Source organism: Cupressus sempervirens, chromosome 3, assembly GCF_028749045.1.
Source record: "Cupressus sempervirens isolate cs-2001-9-10 chromosome 3, ASM2874904v1, whole genome shotgun sequence".
Lineage (NCBI taxonomy): Eukaryota > Viridiplantae > Streptophyta > Pinopsida > Cupressales > Cupressaceae > Cupressus > Cupressus sempervirens.
The window spans coordinates 193,227,082-193,249,201 of record NC_143120.1 but is presented as its reverse complement, the minus strand read 5'-3'; the positions used below and the strand labels follow the sequence as shown (position 1 = coordinate 193,249,201).

The following is a 22,120-nucleotide window of genomic DNA, read 5'->3' as shown; positions in this document are numbered from 1 at the left end:
TGACCATCATGTAAGGGCAATATATCTCTAAAGCTTTTTATATGAGAGATGTAGCTTTGGCTAAACAATACATTTGTAAACCAGCATTTATGTCTGGATTTTTTTATACTGTAAGAAAAAAAAATTAACACAGATCCTTATGATGTATAATTAAATGACAAAACTCAAAATTATGAGGATTCTGCCATTAAAACACTTGATCAGGGACCCAAATTATATTGCTTGCCTTTCCTTGGCATAACTTGTCATTAATTGGACGTATGCATCAAGAAGTTCATTGTAAATGAACTTGTTCATCTCAACAAAATCACTGGAATTTTTACAATAAGCTGGATTACTCGTAGTCATACAGTAACATGAACCAAAATATGAAAAGAAATTCTGATTCACATGAGGCAAAAGTTGGCACGTAATTTTCTTCCAAAATTTTGGTGGAACTCAACACAGTGAAGAATAATGAATACATAAAAACGTAAACCTTATCTTTACATTTTCCACAAAAAAATTGGCCAGCATTCAACCCGCTGTCAAAACTAATAAAGAAATCAATGATATAATACAGAATGGACATTTTTTACTTGCAAGACAACAATGATCGTCTTGCCTCCAGCTTACGGCTATTGCTACATATATTGTGCCAGCCACTGTTTGCACATATCCAACACCGGAAGTGCTCCACTTTTTAAAGCCTGCAATTCTCAATGAGTTGAATGATCATCAGAAAAACGTTTTTCATACACAATGTAAAAAAAAATATGCAAAGATTATGAACATAGAAATCATTATTGTGCATTCTTAATTTCATAAAAAATTCCCATTGGTGTTTTTGGATAAGCAGCTTACACATTCATGATAATGTAAAACAGACACATTAAGTGTTTTAAATCTGTAACAGCTTCTTATGTTTCCGACTGTAATTTTACAAAATTTATGCCACCAATAGAAGAACCTTCCTTGAAATGTAAAGAAAAAACTGGAGTTTTTCAGATACTTCCCAAATTTTGGCGAGAACAGTTTTGTAAGTACTTATAGTACATAAAAACATATCCTCCTCTAGAACTATTTTCTATCGCCAACTTTTGAATGTGATGTAGCCTAAGATACGTGTGTACAATGCATTGGCAGGATCGATTTATAGATAGTAGATACTACGACAGGCGAATCTCCCACAAAAATGCACCAAAAACAAAACAAAGTACCAACTGTTTTTTTTTTCCAGATTCACAAAAACATAGTGATTTTTTTCCAAATTTTTTGTTGTTTTCAGCTCCAAATTATGCAGATCATGAAGATCAAATGCTGAAATTTTCCAAAAAATCCATGATGTTTTCAATCTTTGCAAAATTGGTCAACTGTACATTTTTGTGGGAGGATAGCCGCATCCATAGATACTCCTCAAAACTAAAATAGAAATTCCTGTATTCTTCCAACTTTAAAAAGTCAGATATATATTGGCCAAAATGAAATGATATTCTATAAAAGGACTCAAATATCAAAACTCAAATTGATCCACTCTTCTACTAGAACGGGAAAAAGAAGCAGAAAACTTTATGATGCTAGGACTTATCTTACTTTCTACACTAGCTTCTAATGTTGAAGAAAATTTAGAGTAACTTAGCTAATAAAGTATTGTCGTGAGATTGTCTGTTTTATTGTTGCTTTAATATTTATTACTTATATTAGTGGAGCATATCAATACATTTTTATACCTGTTTTCTTTATCTTTGTTTATTGGGAAAGGCATAGGTATTGATACAGTTTATAATGGCTGACGGTTCTAGTTTAAGAGGCCTAGGGTAGAAAGAATTTTCCAATTTGACCAAGAATTATCACTTTGGCAACGTGTTGCCATGATTGTGTAGTACCTTCATGATGGCATAGGTTATTTTTTGCATTACAACCAATACCATAACAAGTATATGGATTCATATAGTCGAATGAAAGTTCACTTTTGTGCAATGCAGGGTAAGGAATCAAAATTCACTTAGGACCTGCAAGGGAAAAGGAGCAAATTCTCTTATATATCAAAGAGCAAGAAGAAAAAGGCACAAACAACAGAGCACAATCCAAATCCCATCCTTCAAGAAAGAAAAGATCATATAAACCACTTCCAAGGCTGTCTTTTTCTTTGTCAATAATGATTATGGCCTTAGTTATTGACTTGGGATACGGATCTAATTAGGGCATGTGAATCAGATCTGTGGATTCGCGATTTTTTTTCCTCAATTAGGATTCGTGAATATATATATATATATATATATATATATATATATATATATATATATAAGAGAAATATACAATGAGAGCAAAATAGAGAGCAAATTTGAGGTGAACTGCATTTGGATGTTGCAGAAAAGGGTCGTTTTAGGGTTAGAAAGCAAAAGAGCTATTAAAAAGGTCATTAAATAAGTTAGACCCACTTAAAACCTTGGTCTGCATGTTGATCCTTGAGGATTCGTGCTGGATTCATGTTGATTCGAGTAGGATCCTTGTTTTACACAATGGCTTCTTTCGGATTCACAGCCCATCCTTGAGGATTCCTGCTGGACTCATGCTGATTCAGGCAAGATCCTTACACAGATCAACACGAATCCAGATTCGGATCCGGCCTCTAGGGCACAAATCCAGTAACTAAGATTATAGCACATCTATTGACTGCAACACCATCTTCCCATAAAAATGAAATAACCCTTTACTTCCAACAAAAGTGGCCCATTGGAAATAGAATATCAAAATGAAACAAGAAGCACTATAGATGAGCACACTGCTCATTTCATTTATGTTGATGGGCATCCTTTCAACCTTGTGAGATTGCTATATTTGAAAAGAACACTTATCAATTTATCGAACACTAATGTAATGTCCCCATTTTTAGTAGATTCCTGCAGTTGGCCAAGTCAATTCACCATCGCGACCCTCATAAGCTAATAGTAGGACTTGAGAGTCTCAATTGTGTGGTTATAGGCTTTCCAATAGCCTACAGTGTGCTTTGGCTCCGTTTGAGGGACCTACTATTTATAGTAACTCGATTTGTTGGTTCCAATGAGCTCAGTTGAGTTAGAGAAGCTGGGTGATGCTCTCAGTTTTTATTTCGGGCTTCCGATTTGAGCTCCAAGAATCTTGGAAAGAGCATCTATTTATAGTATGTCACCCCCGTCAAGTTCATTCATCATCTTTCATCAACAGGATTGGTGTTGTTAGATTTCAATTCTGGCGATTCTTCAGCTATTTTCGCAAGACGAGTGAATTATTATTATTCATTTAAATATGTTGAGGTTGTTATTTTTGTTGGTATTGTTTGTTGGTTACCTCAGAATCATAGCTCGTTGGAACCTGGACGAAAAGTTTTAAATCGTGAGAACAAGAAACAGTGGCGTTGCATTTCAAAATATTAAGTTATGGTGGAAAAGGTCATTTTTGGAGCTAAAAGCAATTAATAAATTATATTAATGGCACTTTATTATATTTTAATGTTGTGTGTGGGAAGCTTCTTAAGTGAAGTTCATTTGGGAAACTTGTGCCATTTTGAGATTATAAATATAAGGCCATTTTATGGGAAAGGCATCCGATTAGTTGTTTATCTCTTTGCTTGTCTTTGTGACAATTTTGAGTCTGTAGTTTTGTGCCCTTACTGAAGTATAAGGTTAGATTATGAGTTTATCTTGCAATTTGTTGTTGAGGCAAAGCAAATTGTAATTGCTTCTCTACTGTATCTACTGTTATTGAGAAGTTGATTGAACAAGTGCTGAAGACTGGATTCTGGAGAACGAATTGAAGGCTGAATTATTAATTTTATGCTTCTACATCCTGGCTGTGAGTTCAATCCAAGTGTTAGAGGGCTATTGTTTCACTATAGGGCAGCAATTTATCAATTGCAAGGTCATGTTCAGCCAAGGAGGGTTTATGTGACATTTCTAAGGGGCCGTGTTACAATTTCAAGAGTTGTGTTCAATTTATACGGCCTGCGATATATATTATTGGGCCTGCTGTAGATTCACATTGGACTGCAAATTAAAAGTCAAAGTCAATCTATATTTCCAGGTTCTTGGCATTTTAATATATTATTGCTGCTACTATTTGTTTGAAACATTTTTGGTAATGAATTAAAGCTGGAGCAAATCCTTTGTCTTTCATAATTATATAATTGCACAATTCGTAGGGCAGAATTATGAATTAATGTTGGCATTCATACAAACTTCTTAGTATTAAATTGATCTGAAATTTTAACTGCCCAATTGCATTAAAAAGTGTAATTTTGAAAATTAGATTATCAAATTTGCAACAATAACAATAAAGACTGCCAAATGTTCGACGAAATGTTAGAGTATTGATTAGCAAAGGAAAATTGATGATTGTTAAGGATATAGCCATCTAGGGTTAGTACAACCAACAAATTATATAGATCCTAGCTAAGAAAGGTATGTGCCCCCATATTGACAAAGTAAAGAAATTTCTAAGTGACATCTATGTGGTCAATCAAGGTTTCATGGGGTCAAAATGGGAATGCCCTTCATTTATTTATGGAATAAAGGTTTTTTGAGAGCATGTCCTCCATTAATTTTATTGAGTGCTTCCTCAAGGAGTAACGTTTTTAAAAGTAAGATTATGAAAGGCAAATAAAGGACACAAACTTCATGCTGACATCATCGAAGACTCAATAGACAGTGCTCAAACATTCTCCACACCATAATTGACAACGCTTGAAATTACAAGATAAGTTTACAGGTGGAGACAAATATTGGCAATTCTTTTGGACACCAAGTGTGCTCTACTTACTCAATTTGGAAATAAAAATAAGAATGGTTGATAGATCAAGTATATCAAAGAGATCCACATTGAGATTAAGACTCAAATGTTTATGAAAATCAACAATATACCATAAAGCCATAAAGCCATTTTCGATGACTCCAAGTTGGATTTATTAAAGTTAAAGAAATCTTGATATTTGATTTGTTGATTTACTTTGAGTTATCAAATTTTAACTATATCACCTTTTTTTCCTATAATGTCCCCATTTTTAGCAAGTTCCTGCAGTTGGCCAAGTCAGTTCACCATCGTGACCCTCGTGAGCTAACAGTGGGATTTGAGGGTCTCAGTTGTGTGGTTATAGGCTTTCCAATAGCCTATAGTGTGTTTTGGCTCCGTTTGAGGGACTTACCATTTATAGTAAGTCAATCTGTTGGTTCTAATGAGCTCAATTGAGTTAGAGGAGTTGGAGGATCCTCTCAATTTTTTTTCAGGCTTCCGGCTTGAGCTCCAAGAATCTTGGAAGGAGTGTCTATTTATAGTAAGTCACCTCGTCAAGTTCATTCATCATCAGGATCACTTTGGTGTTGTCAAATTTTGGTTCTAATGCCTCTTTAGTTGTTTTTGCAAGACGAGCGAATTATTATTATTATTCATATCAATACGTTGAGGTTGTTATTTTTGATAGTTTTGTTGGTTGGTCACCTCAGTATCATAGCATGCTAGAACCAGGACGAAAAGTTTAAATCATGGGAACAAGAAACAGTGGCCTTACGTGTTAGAATTGTAAGTTATGGTGAAAAAGGTCATTTTCGGAGCCAAAAGTAATTAATAAATTAGTTTATAATGGCACTTTATTATATTTTAATTTTATATGTGGGAAGCTTCCTAAGTGAAGTTCATTTGGGAAACTTTGTGCCATTTGGAGATTATAAATATGAGACTATTTGATGAGTAAAGCATCTGATTGAATATTATTTTCTTTGTTGTATTGGTGACATTTTTAAGTCTGATGATTTTATGCCCTTGCTGAGATATAAGGGTTTGATTTGTGGTACTCATCGTTGATTGTCAAGGTTGCATGGACAAGGATACGGTATCGGATACGGGAATGGTATCGGGTACAAGTACGGCTATTTTTTGAGACCTCTCATTTGGGAACGGCAAGATACAACATTCATAAAACACTTATATATATATATATATATATAACAAATTTTCTAAGTCATTAAAGAAGATTTTCATTATAATCAAAGCATTATGAACGCATAATTGCGACATATTCCAAAATACTGTAGTTAGATATAGTTTTATTTTTAAAACGAGATTCAAATACATAAATACTAATAGTTTGGTAGAATCACATGCTATCAAAAATATCATCACTGTTCTCTTGAAACTCGAGATCTAGATCATCAAGATTATCTAAAGAGCTAGGATAGTTGGATCATGTGCGACCACCACCTAGATTCTCAGAACCCGTTGACAATTCACCTAAGGAGCCTCCGACTTTGTCAAAATTGAGGTTGAGATGTGTCGATGCATTTATGGATACATCAATGTCACTTATCTCTAGTTCTACATCCCAAAGTTTATTGGGTCCTTTGATGTAGTCTGTGGAGGAATGTGACAATAGACGAAGATTAGAATGCACATAGACAAGATCCTCTACTTTGTTGGCTGCCAACCTATTTCGTTTCACAGAATGGATAAAGCCATATGTACTCCAATTCCTCTCAAATGCAGAAGAACTAGAAACCTGCAATAGAAGTGTTTATATTATAAGTTACAAAGACACAAACAATCAAATAAAATTGAAATAAGAAATAATTCTTATTAGAATAATTAGTATAAAAGCAAACCTGTGATAGAAGTTTGATGGCTAGCTTTTGCAAATGTGTAGTCAAGGCACCGTGGAAATTCCACCACTTTATAGGATCCATTTCTTTTTTATCTGCCATTGCATCAAAATCTGCATAAGTTCCATCAGAGGAAGCAAATGTCCCAAACTCATCTCGAATCTCTGCAGCAACTCTAGGATCTGTAAACATTTTCTTGAAAGCTTGTTTATATCCTTCAACAACCTCAACATCCCTATTTGGTGCTGTCCCATTTGGCAATGCTAACATATCAGCATGATAGTACTTAGGGTTTAAAGCATATGCCAAAAGTTGCAAAGGAGTTGTCATTTTATCCCATCTCTTTTTTATTACCTCATATATTTGCTTAAAAAAAAAATTCAGAGGGATCTTGCTCTTTTGCTATAATAATATCTCTAACTTTCTCCACCATTGTATCTATGCAATCATAGATGTCACCTAATATTGGCTTATCAGTATCACACCGACGAATGAGGGTGTATATTGGCTCAGTGAAAGATAGTAAATAATCTATTTGAGCCCACCAATCCTCTTCAAGAATTAATGTCCTTACATTATTTGCTCTATCTGTTTGTGATTGTCTCCATACTGCCCATATGTCACTAATCCCCATACTTTTCAAAGCTTGTTTGACATCAACAAGCCTTTTGAGAACAATGTAGTGTGTGGCAAAGCGTGTTTCAGCCACCTTCAATCAAAAAATAATTATTTTTAAAAACATATAGATCATAAATACATTTGAATATTTTTAATTTTTAAGACAAGAAATTTACCTTTAATAACTCCAGCTTGGCGAATTGTCTATAAATGGCTTGTGACACGTGATGATTACAAATAAACATCTGAATTTTTTTGGCTTCTTCATAAATCTTTTGTATCCATTGAATTTTGCCAATTTTTTGTAGCATCAAATTCAAGGAATGAACTACACAAGGAGTCCACCAAATTTTTGGATATCTTGCTTCCACGGCCAACCCGGCTGCTCTACATACTTTTGCATTATCTGTGATCACTTGAACAACATTTTCTGGCCCCACAGATTCAATTGCTTCAATTAGAATGTTAGCAATAAACTGTGTATCTTTCTCTTCAGCCTTGCATTCCACTGCTCTCAAAAACATTGCCCCCTTTGGGCTCATTGCAACCACATTGATTAGTGGCCTGTTTCTAGCATCCTTCCATCCATCACAAATGATGGAAACCCCTGAAATTTTCCATGAATCTCGGATCACTTGCAACTCTCTATCAATAATATCTTTTTCTTTAATCAAAATAGTACAGATCTTCTCGTACCCTGGGCTTTTGTATCCTTTTGGAGCTTCATTAATAGACCTAACCATCTCTTGCCAATATGGGGAGAGAACCACATTAAATGAAATTCCATTCGCATATAGACAACGTGCAATACTCTAATCCGTATCCTCTCGACTTTGCAAATTAAATGCCTTTTCAAGAGGTCCTAAATTGCGCCTCTTGTCACCAGCAAATGTTCCTAAAGTTGGATGCAAAGGAGGTCTATTGAGACTTGACCTTTGTGTTGACTTTTGAACTTGACTATTAGCTTCGTCCTCTTCTTTTTGATACTTTGCAATCTTCTCACATGATAATCCCTTCCCTGGTTGACCATCAACCTTTGGTCCAGGGCACACTTCACATCCTGTACCTTTTATGTGACAAAGGTGTCCACGAACCCTCGTATAAGAAACATTATAATCAATTAGATACTCATGACACCTCCATTTAAAACCTCCGCCACCTTGAAATTTTTCGATGATGGTTTTATGTTTCCATAATGGATATTTAGCATTTGGTTTGATCCACTTGTCATTTTCTGATGCTTTGACATCCCCTAACGATGATGCCATGATTAGGGTCCTGAAAAAAATTTAAAAATTAGTAAAATTATGAAATAAAAACAAATTTACATTGATTTTACAAAGTACAAATTTAAAATTATAATTTATAAAATGATTAGCTTGAATATAAATCAAATAATTCTTATTTCAAATTTAAATTTACAAGAATATACTTTAAAACTTGAATCTAAATTATTTTATAATTTAATAATAATTAAATATACTTATGATATTAATTAATTTTGTCAAAATATCTATATAATTATTAATGTTATTTAATGATTTTTATAAAGTTTAAATAATTAAATTTTAACAAAAATAAATAACAATATAAAGATAAATTTAATTTAAAATTTAGTAATTGTAAAATTATAATTATAATTTTAAATTTAACTTAATTTAAAAACTAAATAAAATATTAAGTTAATTTAATTTAAAAATATGTAGTACAAATTTAATTTTAAATTATTATATTAATAACTAATTACTATATTAACTTAATTTATATTTTTAACTAATTTTAAATTAAATTTCATATAATATAATATAATTATTATATTAATATTAATTTTAAATTTCTAAACTACATATTAATATAATAATTTCATTGATTAATTATCATTGAAAAATAAAATTAAACTTGAACTAGAATCGTATTTAAAAAAATTGAAAATAATTTATAATTACAAAACTTGACAAATAGTAGGGAAAATGAAAAATCAAACCGAATTTTTAAAAAAATAAACATTACCTGAGTTGCGACAAAAAACCACGGAGACGCACACACAGGAAAACGACAGAGACGCACACGCAGACAGACGTTCACTCAGCGGAGAAATGAGACGCATTACAGGAATAATCAAACGCAAATCACCAGAACAAGAACAATCAAACGCAGATCACCAGAGAAATCGAATCGCAATTCATTATTCAATCGATTGAAGCATTTATTTATATCGACTTGTTCTCTGTTTTTTCCCGTTAAATCTGAAGTTCGATTCATTTGTTTTTAGAATATGTATCCGCTGTTTCCAAATACAGCATTTAATTTCTTTAAAAAACGGCAGTAATGGCAGGTAACTCGTTTTTTACCCTAAATTTGGCTCTAAAAAATTAGCAAGTTGCAGTCAACGTTTTTGGCACGCATCTGGAAAAGATGACTTTCAAAATACGGGTGGAAATGAATTTCCGTCGTATTTGTGTCGTTTTGTATCCGTATCCGTATTAGATACGGCAATACGCATGTCTAGGGTTGGGGGGTGGCATTTCCGGTAACCTTGTTGATTGTGCCTTCCACGGCTGAGGTATTGTGGTTAAGTCTGAAATTGTTCTTGTTGCATTATCTTCCATGACTGTATTCTCTATTGCTTTCGAAGAAGAATTTAGTGCTGAGGGTTTTGACTCCTGAGATTGTTCTTGAAATTGGGTGCAAATTGTTGCTGTGACATAACAATCTGTTTCTTGATTATCCTCTATATTACTGTGGTTGAGAAGTTGTTATTTTCTGAGGGATATTAGCTGGTTGATGAGAGTTTAGGGCTACAAATTAATTGATCACACCTGCGATCTGCATTTAAGAATGTGTGGTGCATTTGTGAGGCTGCCGTACACATTCCTAGCAGAGTGTGGACTTTTTTTTCACACTTGGAATCATCCTATAAGGGCTGTGATCATACTTTTGGAAGCTGTGGTTAGTTTGGACAGGCTGCATTAAGTTTTTGAGGCCTGTGAACTATTTCCAGAGGTCTGCGTCCCATTTTCAAGGTCTGATTTTGACCAGGCAGTGGCAATGTTAGCAGCTGGGAAGTCAACACATCATTCCTACATCTATACCAAGTTCTTTAAGTTACAAATTGTAATTATCATTTGCTGAAACTAATTATTTGAATGACATGCAAATATATTAATTGATTGAGACTTCCAGCTCTCTGCATTTCAAATTCATGGGTTTAACTGCTTACTCTCTGCATTCAATATATTTAGACGATATTAATACATATTTCAAAATCAGAAACCTAAGCATTGTAACACAAATTTCCAAAATCAGTTCATATCATTTAACACTGTCAGTAAGAACCAGCTGGAGTTTTCACAAGGGTATTAGAGTTTGTTTGCCAAGTGTTTGACAAAATGTCAAACTACCAATTTGAAGTGGAATTTAATGTTTATTTGAACTAAACCGGCTGAGAGTTGTTACATTTCCCTTTTTATTTTTTGTTGAACATCTTTGTATGTTGAAAGGAGGGGTAAATCAGCATGCACAAAAACTTCACTCACTTTGTCATATGCCTTTAACAATTAACTTTAATCCAACTAACCATCAATGAAAGATATTACAATGAACACACACACATGAACAACAGACTTGCATGGGAAACCCAATATGAGAAAAACCATGGTGAGAATTTACTCACTGTATGAATAACTAATTACAGTATTTGTTTTAGGATCACTCTCATCAAAGTGCATTGCTCTCTAAAGGAGGATATGCATGCCAAAGGACACTGCCTTAGGACAAGCTACAGATTTGCACAAGTTGCCAAAAGAGAACACAATCTTCTAGCAGGTATAGTGAAATGATGACATAAAAAGATTAGGATCTCCTAATCAAACACTGCAATAGATTTGTCACATTTGCACCTTCCACCTCTAATCTCTCTTATTCACATTACTCTACCTTCACATTTGATCTATACACAATTCACATCCATTCCATACCAAATTCATCCTCTCACACATATATATATACTATCTTGATCATCAAAAACATAATAACATCATTTACAAGAAATATAAACAATGTCTACAGAAAGTTGGCCACCATGAACACAAATACTCCATGCAATTCACCCCAAGGGATGAAGGGCGGCAATTTAAATCATAACACACCGCCCATTAATAAATACATCAACATGCAAATATTGCAACCAAATTTAAAGCCTGAACTAAATGAATTATGTCAAAAATAATTAAAGCATATTAGCAAGTAGGCCCAAAAACACTCTGAATCCACATGATGCCATGCAAACTACCACACACCATGCCAGGATTGCTTTCAAACTCTTAACTCTTCTTTCAAACATATATGGATCAATAAGTTCATCAAAATTACTTGAGTCGGCCGGAAACCAACACAGACAACCATGACGCACTTAGAGCAACATAATTTAACTTGCAAAGCAAAGCACCATAAGATATCTAAACTAGAACACTGCACTTACATTAAAAATATGTCAACCAAATAGCAAAACCTGAGATACCAATGTGGAGCAATGCAAAGCATTCTTTGAGCTTGCACTGATTATTCTTGACAGCCAACCTTCCTATCAGCAAACAAAAAAACACAACTTCTTCCTCTGAACTTTTGTGGACTTGAAAAATATGATAGTGCAACATCAAAAATGATACATTTCAAAACCAAAACGCAAGTTGTCAACTTCTTATGTGGAAGAATGTAAAGCATTCTCCAATAAGGTTTTCAAATATTCTTTCCTACATATTCTAACTTTCCACACTTCCATCTTCCGAATAAGCCACATAATAACTTGGTATCATCATGTGAGCACATCAAGTACTCTTTCCTGCATATCAAACTTCAAGTACTCTTTTATATAAAATTTCAAATACTCTTTCTTGCATATCATCCATCATATTCTCTTTCCTGCATACGTCAATAACTCATAACACAACTTTCCTCCTTTTCTACATCAAGTACAACTCTCATACTTCTCTGCATCATGTATAACTCTCATATTTCTCTTTCATCAGGTACAACTATTACACATCTTTGCATCAAGTACAACTCTCATACTTCTTGCATTAGGTTGTCATCAATGACAATGTTGAACCCATGATGCTAACAATCTTCCCCTTTGTTACAGATGGAAACACCAACCATAGATGGAAAACTCGCAGATTAGTCGGCGAGTTTTAAAAACTCGCCGAGTACTTAAGCTGGGCGAGTAAATCCCAGAAAAACTCGCAGTTGGAAAAACTCGGCAGTGAGGCAAAAACTTGGCGATTACTCGGCGATTACTCGGCGAGTTTTTGGTTAAAACTCGCAATTTACTAGCCTGCAGCCTGTGACAGCTAAAAAGGGCAAAAAGTGATTTGTATAGTTTAGCACCTATACACTGTATGCTTATTTGTTGGGGTTAGCACCAAGAAGCCCTGATTGTAAAGTTGAGTCATGCTTCACTAGAATAGAAGTCGTCTAGTGAAGGAGGCATCGTACTTTGTACTCACTATTCCCTTATTCTCTTGTGTCTAAAAGTTTGAAGAAATGTTTTTTTTTAGGTATTTTTGTCCTGAATCTACCACATACCATCTAGTGTTCCTCAAGAAACCTAACTCTTTCATAATATAAATAACATCATTTAATGCACCTACAAGAGGTCTCATTCTTTCACAGCTGTAATGGTTTCAAAACCCCATGCTTTGTACCCAATTGTAAATGTGGTATCATAAATACCCATCTGCCCACTGGATCATGGTCAGTGAAGAGGGACCCACTGCAACTAAAGTTGGTTTTTATAGATATTATGCAAATTAAGGAATTTGGCCTAATTTTGTACTTGATCAAAGCTCAGTGTTGGTTTTAATAAATACATGCTTTAAACTTAAGCAATAAATTCTGCCAAACCTTTAAGTTAGGTGTTACATCATTAGATAAGACACAGGCTTCATTGCTCATAAATTCTTCTTCCTTGTGGTTGGTGACTCTGCAATCTACAGGGTGCAAAGTCCCCAACATGTAGCGTACTCACCAATCTACCACTAATTAACTTGGGTTCTCTAAACTATGCTTGTTTCTTTTGTATTGTCTTTAATTAACTTATTAGATGCATCTTCTCATTAAATTTTGCAAAATAAATGTATTTTTAATTAAATTTCAGCGGTTTTTTAGGTTCCCAAGTTTTTCCCGAGTTTTTTTTTTAAATCGCCGGGTTTTTCCCGATTAAACTTTTGGGAGGCTTGGCAAGTTTTCCAACTATGACACCAACAACAAAATAAAAGATAATGACCCAATATATGCACTCTTACTCATTACTTCTATTTCTTTCCCCCTTTGACATCGAAGATAAAGGGTGACAAAAACTAAAAGATTTTCTAATTAAATCACTCTACCTTTCAGCAACATCTCTACTATGTAATTCTCTTCTTTCTTATATTTTGTATATTGTTCTCTTCTGAACAAAACACTTTCATGAACACCATTCCTCTTGACAAGGAGCTTATATCTCTTTAGCTCTTCTCCTACAATCAGGAAACCACAACCTTCACTATTCCCTCGATAGTAGCACCTACATCGTTCTAGGAGACACAAGATAGACAAAAATTCTCCTAGAATGGAGTGCCTTTCTTATGAATCTAGATTGAAAAAGGAATGGCAATAACCCCTAACCTCTATCGAAGATTCTCAAAAGTATCCTTTGCTAATGCGTTAGCCAAAATATATACAATTTGTTCCTTATCAACTCAACTTACTTTTCAATAATGTACAATTTGTTCCTTACCAAGTGCACAATCCAACTTAATTTTCTCTTTCAATAAGTGATATAAGATAGAAATGTGCTTTAGTCTTTCAATGCACCAACAGATTCTTTAAAATATTGATAGCAATTGGGTTATTGCACATCATTAAAATAACTTTATCATTGAACATCTTCGTATGTTTAAAAGTAAATCTCATTTACATTACTCAAGTATAGCAAGATGTTGTTGCACTATATTTGCCTTTGTAATAGATAATGAAACCCTATCTTGCATTTTTTTGTCCAAGAGACTAGCCTATCTCCCAAGAAAAATGCACCACCACTTGTGCTTCTATCATCCGCACATCCGGCCCAATAAGTCAGTAAATGCTTTTAGATAAAAATCATTATCACTTTATACCATAATCAAAAGTCTAGACTCTCTTTCATATATTTTAGTACCCTCTTTACTTCCATTTCATGCAACTTACTTGGGATTAGCTTGATATCTAGCAATCCAACAAATTGCATGTACAATACTTGGTCATGAAGTAGTCAAATACAGCAGTCCTCCTATCATAGATTTGTAAAGTCTCTGATTGACTACCAGAAATTCATCATCTTCGCTCTAGTGACAACCAGTAGCCATAGGGGTTCCAACTAGTTTAAAATCCTCCATCCCAAACTTTTTTATTAGTTATTTGACATACTTGGTGTGAGAGATAAAAATACCATTTTTTCCTAAATCACTTCAAGACCAAGAAAGAATGACAACTCACCAATCATAAACATTCTATTTTTTTTTTGTATCTCTTCAACAAGGAACTTGCAAATGTTGCCATCACCTCTAAATATAATATCATCAGCACATGCAATTGCAATCAACAACTTATCATTTTCAATCTTTAAGTAAAGATTGTTATCCAGTGTTTGCAGTGTCTAAACTGAAATTCTATTGCAACAGACATTTGTCCAATCTAGCATAACAAGCTTTAGGAGCTTGGTTGAACTTATAGAAAGCTTTTTTGAGTCTGCAGATCATATCTGGATCATCTAACAACTTGAAGCCATCTTGCTGTTCAATGTAGAGATCCTCTTCGAGTACTCCATTCAAAAATACACACTTTAACATCCATTTTATATACTTTGAAATTCTTTCAGGCAACTAAAGCAAGAAACATTCTAATCGCTTTCATTCTAGCTATCTAAGCAAAAGTCTCATAAAACTCTATTCCTTCAATTTGAGTACAATAGTTTTTTTGTTTACTTGCCTTGGCAAGTCTTCTCCTTGTCTAATCACCTTTATCTCTGTCTCCAATGACCTGATCTTTAGAATGATGTCTCCTTGGTTCTTGAATTGTGCAATCAATTATAATTTATAAAATTGACATTGTTTATGGCTATCTTTGTTATGGGGCTAAGGAATATGCTTCAATATAGTGATCAGTATTGTCTCTAACCTATCTTTATAAATATGCAAGCTTATAATTGTTATATAAATAGTCTCCAATATCACATTTCTTTGTTTTATATGATCTTAGAAGATATTAAATAATGATATGTTCCTTTGTTTCTTCATTTTCATAGTTCTGATATCAGACTAGATAGTATTTCCTTTTCATAAGTTTTTCCTAGTTCTACTGCACTATTCCATGTCATTGCAATTCTTCTATGAATACAGTATTCTATTATTTATTGTTATTTCTCCATCATCAATATATCTCTAATAAGGTGTTATGAAACCAAACTATTATGCAATGCCCTCTAGTGTTGTGCCTTATGTCATTAATGAATATAAATAAGTGTAAAGTTTCTGCAAATTCTGAACTTGAATAAAACTTAGATTATACATTCTTTATGCTTGCTGTATTTAATCTTCAATGTTCAGTCTTGAATGAATTGAGAGATACACTTCTGAAAATGTTTTTCACTTCTGCAAGTCGTCTTAGGGCAGTATTGATTAAGGAGCAAACTTATTGTTTCTTGTGTGTCCTTAGACTTCAAGCACACCCTTATTAAATATAGGGATCAAGGGGCATGTCCTTACAAAGGACATGTCCCTTCCAAAGTCTCCTTTGACTCACCTTCTTATAGTCGGCAACTTTCCATGCAAATATTAGTTTCTGAACTAACCAATGTGATTAGTAAGTCCTTAAACTAGTACTCCATGATAGGCGCCAATATCCATAAGAGGATAAGACAATGACTTCAGACCAATTGAATGCAAGATCAGATCAGTACGATCTGTAATCAGATCACATGATTGAAAGTTACAGAATTAACACCCCCTCTTAACTTGATAATCATACTGAGAGATATCATATCTAGCAACATCAATTAAAATGAACAAGCAAGGATTGATACTCTATATCTATCTGAATCTTCTTAGAAATGCGGTATCATTGAACATATTATACAATGTCATATTACTAAACCTGTGATATGACATATCACTGATACTAGTGATAACAGTATTGCAAAGAATACAATATACAGGATAAATCTGGAGAATAATTAAATTCTTCCTTTATCCAAGTTGTGACTCATAGGTACTAGTATCCCTATATCACAACATGATCCTGAGTTAAGCTCTAATAGAACACAGGATAAACTTTAGAGAATAATAAAAAAATTCCTTTATCCAAATTGTGATTAATAGACATAGCAATGTCCACTTCACAATGTGATCTTGAACTCATCTAGATCTTACAGTAGAACTCTATTGTTTAGCACATTATCTAAGAGATCATCATCTCTCATAATGTCATTCGTACAAGTGTTCATTATCTTAGAGATGGTCACCTCTAAAGTAATGAATACAAATGAATTACAATTCAACTATACTAAGTCTTTTCCTGAAGTGATCTATATTCACTCAAGAGAGAAGTTTGGTGAGAATATCTGCTGTCTGATCTATAGTGCAAATGTATTCTAATTTTACAGTATTCCTATCTACCATATCTCTTACATAATGCTAAGAAATTTCAATGTGCTTGGACCTGTCATGGAAAACTGGATTCACTAAAAGCTTGATGAAACTTTGATTATCACAATGAATAATCGTAGGATTTACTGCTTGACCAAATAATCCCATAGGTAACTTTCTAAGCCAAACTGCTTCCCAAGAGGCCATCGCTACTGCAATGTATTCGACTTCTATGGAACTTTGTGCTACTGAATACTGTTTTCTACATAGCCAAGGTATCATTGTTGATTCTAAACTGAAACATCATCCTGAAGTACTTTTTCTATCCTTAATACTTCCACCCCAATCTGAGTTTGTGAATCCATCTAAATCCAAGTCAACTTTCTCATATTTGAGCCCAAGGTTAAGAGTGTCTTGTAAGTATCTCATAATGTGTTTGACTGCAACTAGGTGAATCTTCTTTGGCTCACACATAAACTGATTTAAGGCGTTAACAACATAGCAAATATCAAGTCTTGTATTTACCAAGTACATAAGGGACCAAATCATTTGTCTGTAGAGAATAGAATCTACGAAAGGTGATTCTGTTGCTGCTTCTTTAAGTTTATGTAGATTAGTCTCCATTGGAGAAGACATAGACTAGTAGTTCCACATTCCAAATCTCTTCAAGGTATCTAATGTATACTTCCCTTTATTAAGTATAATGCTATTAGAATTCTGTCGTACTTCCAGTCCTAGGAAGTAATAAAGGAGTTTGAAATCTTTCATCTCGAATTCTTTGATTAGATCTTTCTTGATCTATGAGATGATCATCACCTATTATTAGTAAATCATCAACATACAACATCAAAATTACCATATCATCTTTATCCCTTTTATAATATAGATTTGGATTGGCTTCATTTTTGGAGAATCCTAAGCCGGTGAGATACTTATCAATTCTTTCATACCAAGCCCTTGGAGCCTGTTTAAGCCCATAGAGAGCTTTATTGAGCCTACAAACAAAAACTTTAGGATCATGAGTTTCAAATCCTTCAAGTTGCTCCAAATATACCTCTTCAGTAATCTTTCCATTCGGGAATGTTGTTTTTACATCCATCTGATGTACTTTCCATCCTTTTGATGCTGCAATAGTTAGGACTGCTCTTACAGAGGTGTATCTGGCAACAGGAGCAAAGGTTTCTTCATAATCAATTCCTTCTTTCTAAGAGAATCCTCTGGCTACAAATCCGGCTTTGTATTTTTCAATGCTACCGTCAGCAGCACGCTTTATTTTAAATATCCACTTGGAAGAAACAACAAATTTTCCTTCAAGTCTAGGAACAATTTCCCAAACATCATTCTTCATAATGGATTGGTATTCTTCCGTCATAGCACCTTTCCAAGTTGTATGTTTAATAGCTTCTGAAACATTGGTTCGTTCTGATTTAGATAAATCATTCATGTTTGTTGTATAATTAGAAAATCTTTTGGGTCTTTTGCTTTCTCTGATTGTTCCAGATGGTGCAATGAAGTCTTGTGCTTCCTCTACTGTCTTAATGGCCCAAAGTGGTCTTTTCTTCAAGATTAATATTATGAATTTCATCTTCAATTTCTTCAATGTTGTCCCTCTAAGACTCAAATTCAGTATTTCTTTCAAAACTAGGTAATGGAGAGGCTTCTTCAGAACTTAAGGCTCTTTTGAATGCTGAATCTTCTTCAAAAATTACATCCCTACTAAGTTCAATTATTTTTTGACCAGGCATGAAAATCCTATATGCTTTAGATGTTTCACTATACTCTACAAAAATACCTTTCCTCCTGGAGGGTTCTAACTTAGTTCTCTTTTCTTTTGGAACATGTATATACACTAGGCACCTAAAAATCCTAAGATGACTTATATTGGGTTTAACCTTAGTAAAGACTTCAAAAGGAGTTTTATCTCTACGGTAGGAGTGAGGACTTTTGTTTTGAATATAGACAACAATACAAGAGGCTTCTGCCCAAAGATAATATTCTAGATTTTGATCAAATATCATAGCTCTTGCAACTTCTATAATTGTTCTATTATTCCTTTCTGCTACCTTGTCTTGTTGCGAGTTATAAGGAACATTATACTCCCTCTTAATTCCTATTTCTTTACAAAACTTTTTAAACAAATCTAAGGTGTATTCCCCTCCACTATCAATCCTAAGAGTTTTAATATTATGTTCCGATAAGTTTACAGTTAAGGTTTTAAATTCTTTAAATATCTTCAAGATTTCCTCTGGTTCTTTGCATTTTAAGAAGTGAATCCAAGTTTTTCTAGAGAAGTCGTCTATAAAAAGTATATAGTAACAAAATCCTCTGAGAGAAGGAACAGACATAGATCCACATAAATTTGAGTGGATTAATTCCAAAATATTGTTAGTTTTTCTAGTGCTATCATGAAATGGACTTTTGGTGTTCTTACCCAGAGCGCATCCATTGCATATGCTTGAGTGATCTTTATTCAATTTAGGTAAATCAATAACCATCTTCTCCATAGTTGATAATGTTTTGAAATTTAGAGGTCCTAACCTTCTGTGTCAAATTTTGTTTATATTAGGAGCTTAATGAATTAAGGCTTGAATAGGTCGATTAGGTTCTGAATTTAATTCATACAAATACCCTTTTCTTTGACCAATCAATTTTGCTCTCTTAAATGAGGAGTTCTTAGCCCAGGTTATGACTTTACTATCCATGTATGCAACATTATGTCCATCTTCAAGTGTTGTAACTAAGAGTAGATTCCTTTTCATTCTTGGTACATAAGAGTACTCCTTTGAGAAGAAGAGAACTGCCCGACTTTAGTTTCAAGGTGCAATTTCCAATTCTTTTGACGAAATGTGTTGAATTATCACCAATGGTGACTTTGCCATTAACCTTTTCTGATATAGAGTCTAGTGCTTCTTTGTATCCTGTAATATGTCGAGATGATCCACTATCAATCATCCATGTTTTACTTGAGACTTCATTTGATAGTGCCAAATACAATACACGATTCTCGGGATCATAGTTATCTTCTTCCTTCGTAATGTTTGTATAGTTCACTTGTTGTTTAGAATTCTCGGGGCAATTAGATCTGTAGTGTCCAAACTTTTTGCATCTGAAGCATTTTATTTTGGATTTATCTTTCTTAGGTTTGTCGTTCTTTTGATTACCCCTTTTCTTCTTGAAATGCTTCTTCTTGCCTTTCTAGGAATTTGTATTAAGAACATGAAGTTCTTCATCTTCCGTTTTCAATTTTCCTCCTTTCTTAAGATTTCTAGTTCTTCTTGAAGACAATCTCCCTTAAGTCTATTGAAGTCAAGAAGATTATCTCTAGCACTTACTCCTTGTGCGAATGTTTCCCATGAATCTAGTAATCCATCTATAGCCATCAATGTTAGTTCCGTGTCATTAATGATGGTTCCTATACTTGCAAGTTCACCTCTTAGACTAGCAACCCTTCGGAAGTAAGAATTCATTGATTCTCCCTTCTTTATTTGTATGTGATTTAGTTGCCATTTTAGTGCGAGAACTCTAGTTGCATTGTTAACCTCATATGCATTTAGTAATGCATTCATCATATCAAATGTTGTTTGATGTTTTGTTTGCATGGGTACTATATCATTTTTCACTCCATCTAATATGATTTGAATGGCTTTCCTATTTCCTTTACTCTAGATAGATTTATGAGGTTCGACTATAGGTTGTCTGGATGCTGAATCAACAAATTGTTTTACATAATTTTCTTCAAGAATCATCATGATTCTGAACTTCCAAGCATCAAAGTGTTCTTTCCCATCAAACCTGTCCTCGGGTCTGATTGTGTATGCCATTGAAAATAGGAGAAAGATGCTAGATATATATCAAGTCTGATTATTTAATTTGCAGAGCCTAGGTTCAACTACCAGAGCTTTGATACCATGTAAAGTTGCTGCAAATTCTGAACTTGAATCAAACTTAGATTATACCTTCCTTATGCTTGCTGTATTTAATCTTCAATGTTCAGTTATCATTGGTTGTCTCAGACTGCTGTGGATAGTATTTATTTACTATGTAGTGGACTGCGTATGTTGTGTATCCCTCCATAGAATGTTATGCAACTTATTATGCTGGTATCACACTTATTTCTTCTTCCATTTTTTTGCTAATTGTGCTTGCTCTACTTTTTTATGACTAGAATGGATGAGTCATCATTGAATCTCCTCTATATATTTTCATCTCTGTTCCTGAAACCTGCTGACATGTGACAACAGACTTCATTATCCTTTTGCACTTCAAACATGATTGCTTATAAGAGATAGAAAATATCGATGAGAGATAAGACTTGTGTTCTTATTTGCTACCCATTTGTAATCTACACAATTTCTCCCGCACACCTCTAGAGATTTCTAATTTCAATCTCTATTAAACTATTTATATACTAAAATAGTAAAACGATTTGGATGCATTTCAAGAGGTATGTCCTGTGATTTACAATTATTCATAACTTTTGTTTGGTTAAGAATCTATTATATTGTGATTAGAATGTACACATTAGTTAATTTATTATTGTCTTATTATATCTATATAATTCACTTAGTAACTATTTATATAATCATGTAGTGATATCTTAGTATTCAATAACATATTATATTATTATATGTCTTGATTTTCATATATAAGTTTAATTCTTGATTTAAACTTATTAACTCTTTATACAACTTATATACCTTTTTATTATTATATCAATTTATATCAATTTAATATATTATAAAAATAAATAATATTTTTAATATTTGGTCATTCATTTATTTATCATTATCTTTAATATTATTTATTAAATTCAATCTTTAAAAAAAAAATCAGATTACTTTTCTTCTTATCTGATCCTTCTGTCTTCCAAAACTCCTTTTTATCTATGGGGGCAACAAGGACTACTACTAACTCCATTTCAAGTTCTAGAATATTGTAGCACTAGCATGACATGCTTGAAGTAGAATGCCCCAAAAAGCTTCCCTCATCACATACAGCATTCAGGTGCTTTTCCAAGCCACAACTAGTAAGGTGTATTTGTATTATTTACTCTCATTTGTACTATGTTAAGAAGATCAACAACAATGTGTGCAAAATCTCTCCAATACACATTAGGGTAGGTTAGCATAAACCATGGTTCTAACCATTCTATAACTATTATTTTCTTGCTTTCAATTACTCCATTTTGTTGCAGAGGTCTAGGAGCAGACAGTTGTCTCCTAATGTCATTATCTTCAA

At 33.5% G+C, this 22,120-nt stretch overlaps 1 protein-coding gene across 2 annotated transcripts in view; it reads right to left on the bottom strand.

Moving 5' to 3' along the window:
* Positions 1 to 213: 213 nt before the first annotated feature.
* The window catches only part of LOC149565469 (zinc finger FYVE domain protein), a 190,501-nt gene continuing 168,594 nt past the window's right edge, over positions 214 to 22,120 (bottom strand). For both annotated transcript variants that reach the window (XM_089819008.1, XM_089819006.1), the window contains exon 36: positions 214 to 689. In XM_089819008.1, the coding sequence (XP_089675134.1) occupies positions 624 to 689 (66 nt within the window). In that variant the 3' untranslated portion in view covers positions 214 to 623. The remainder of the gene's footprint in view (positions 690 to 22,120) is intronic.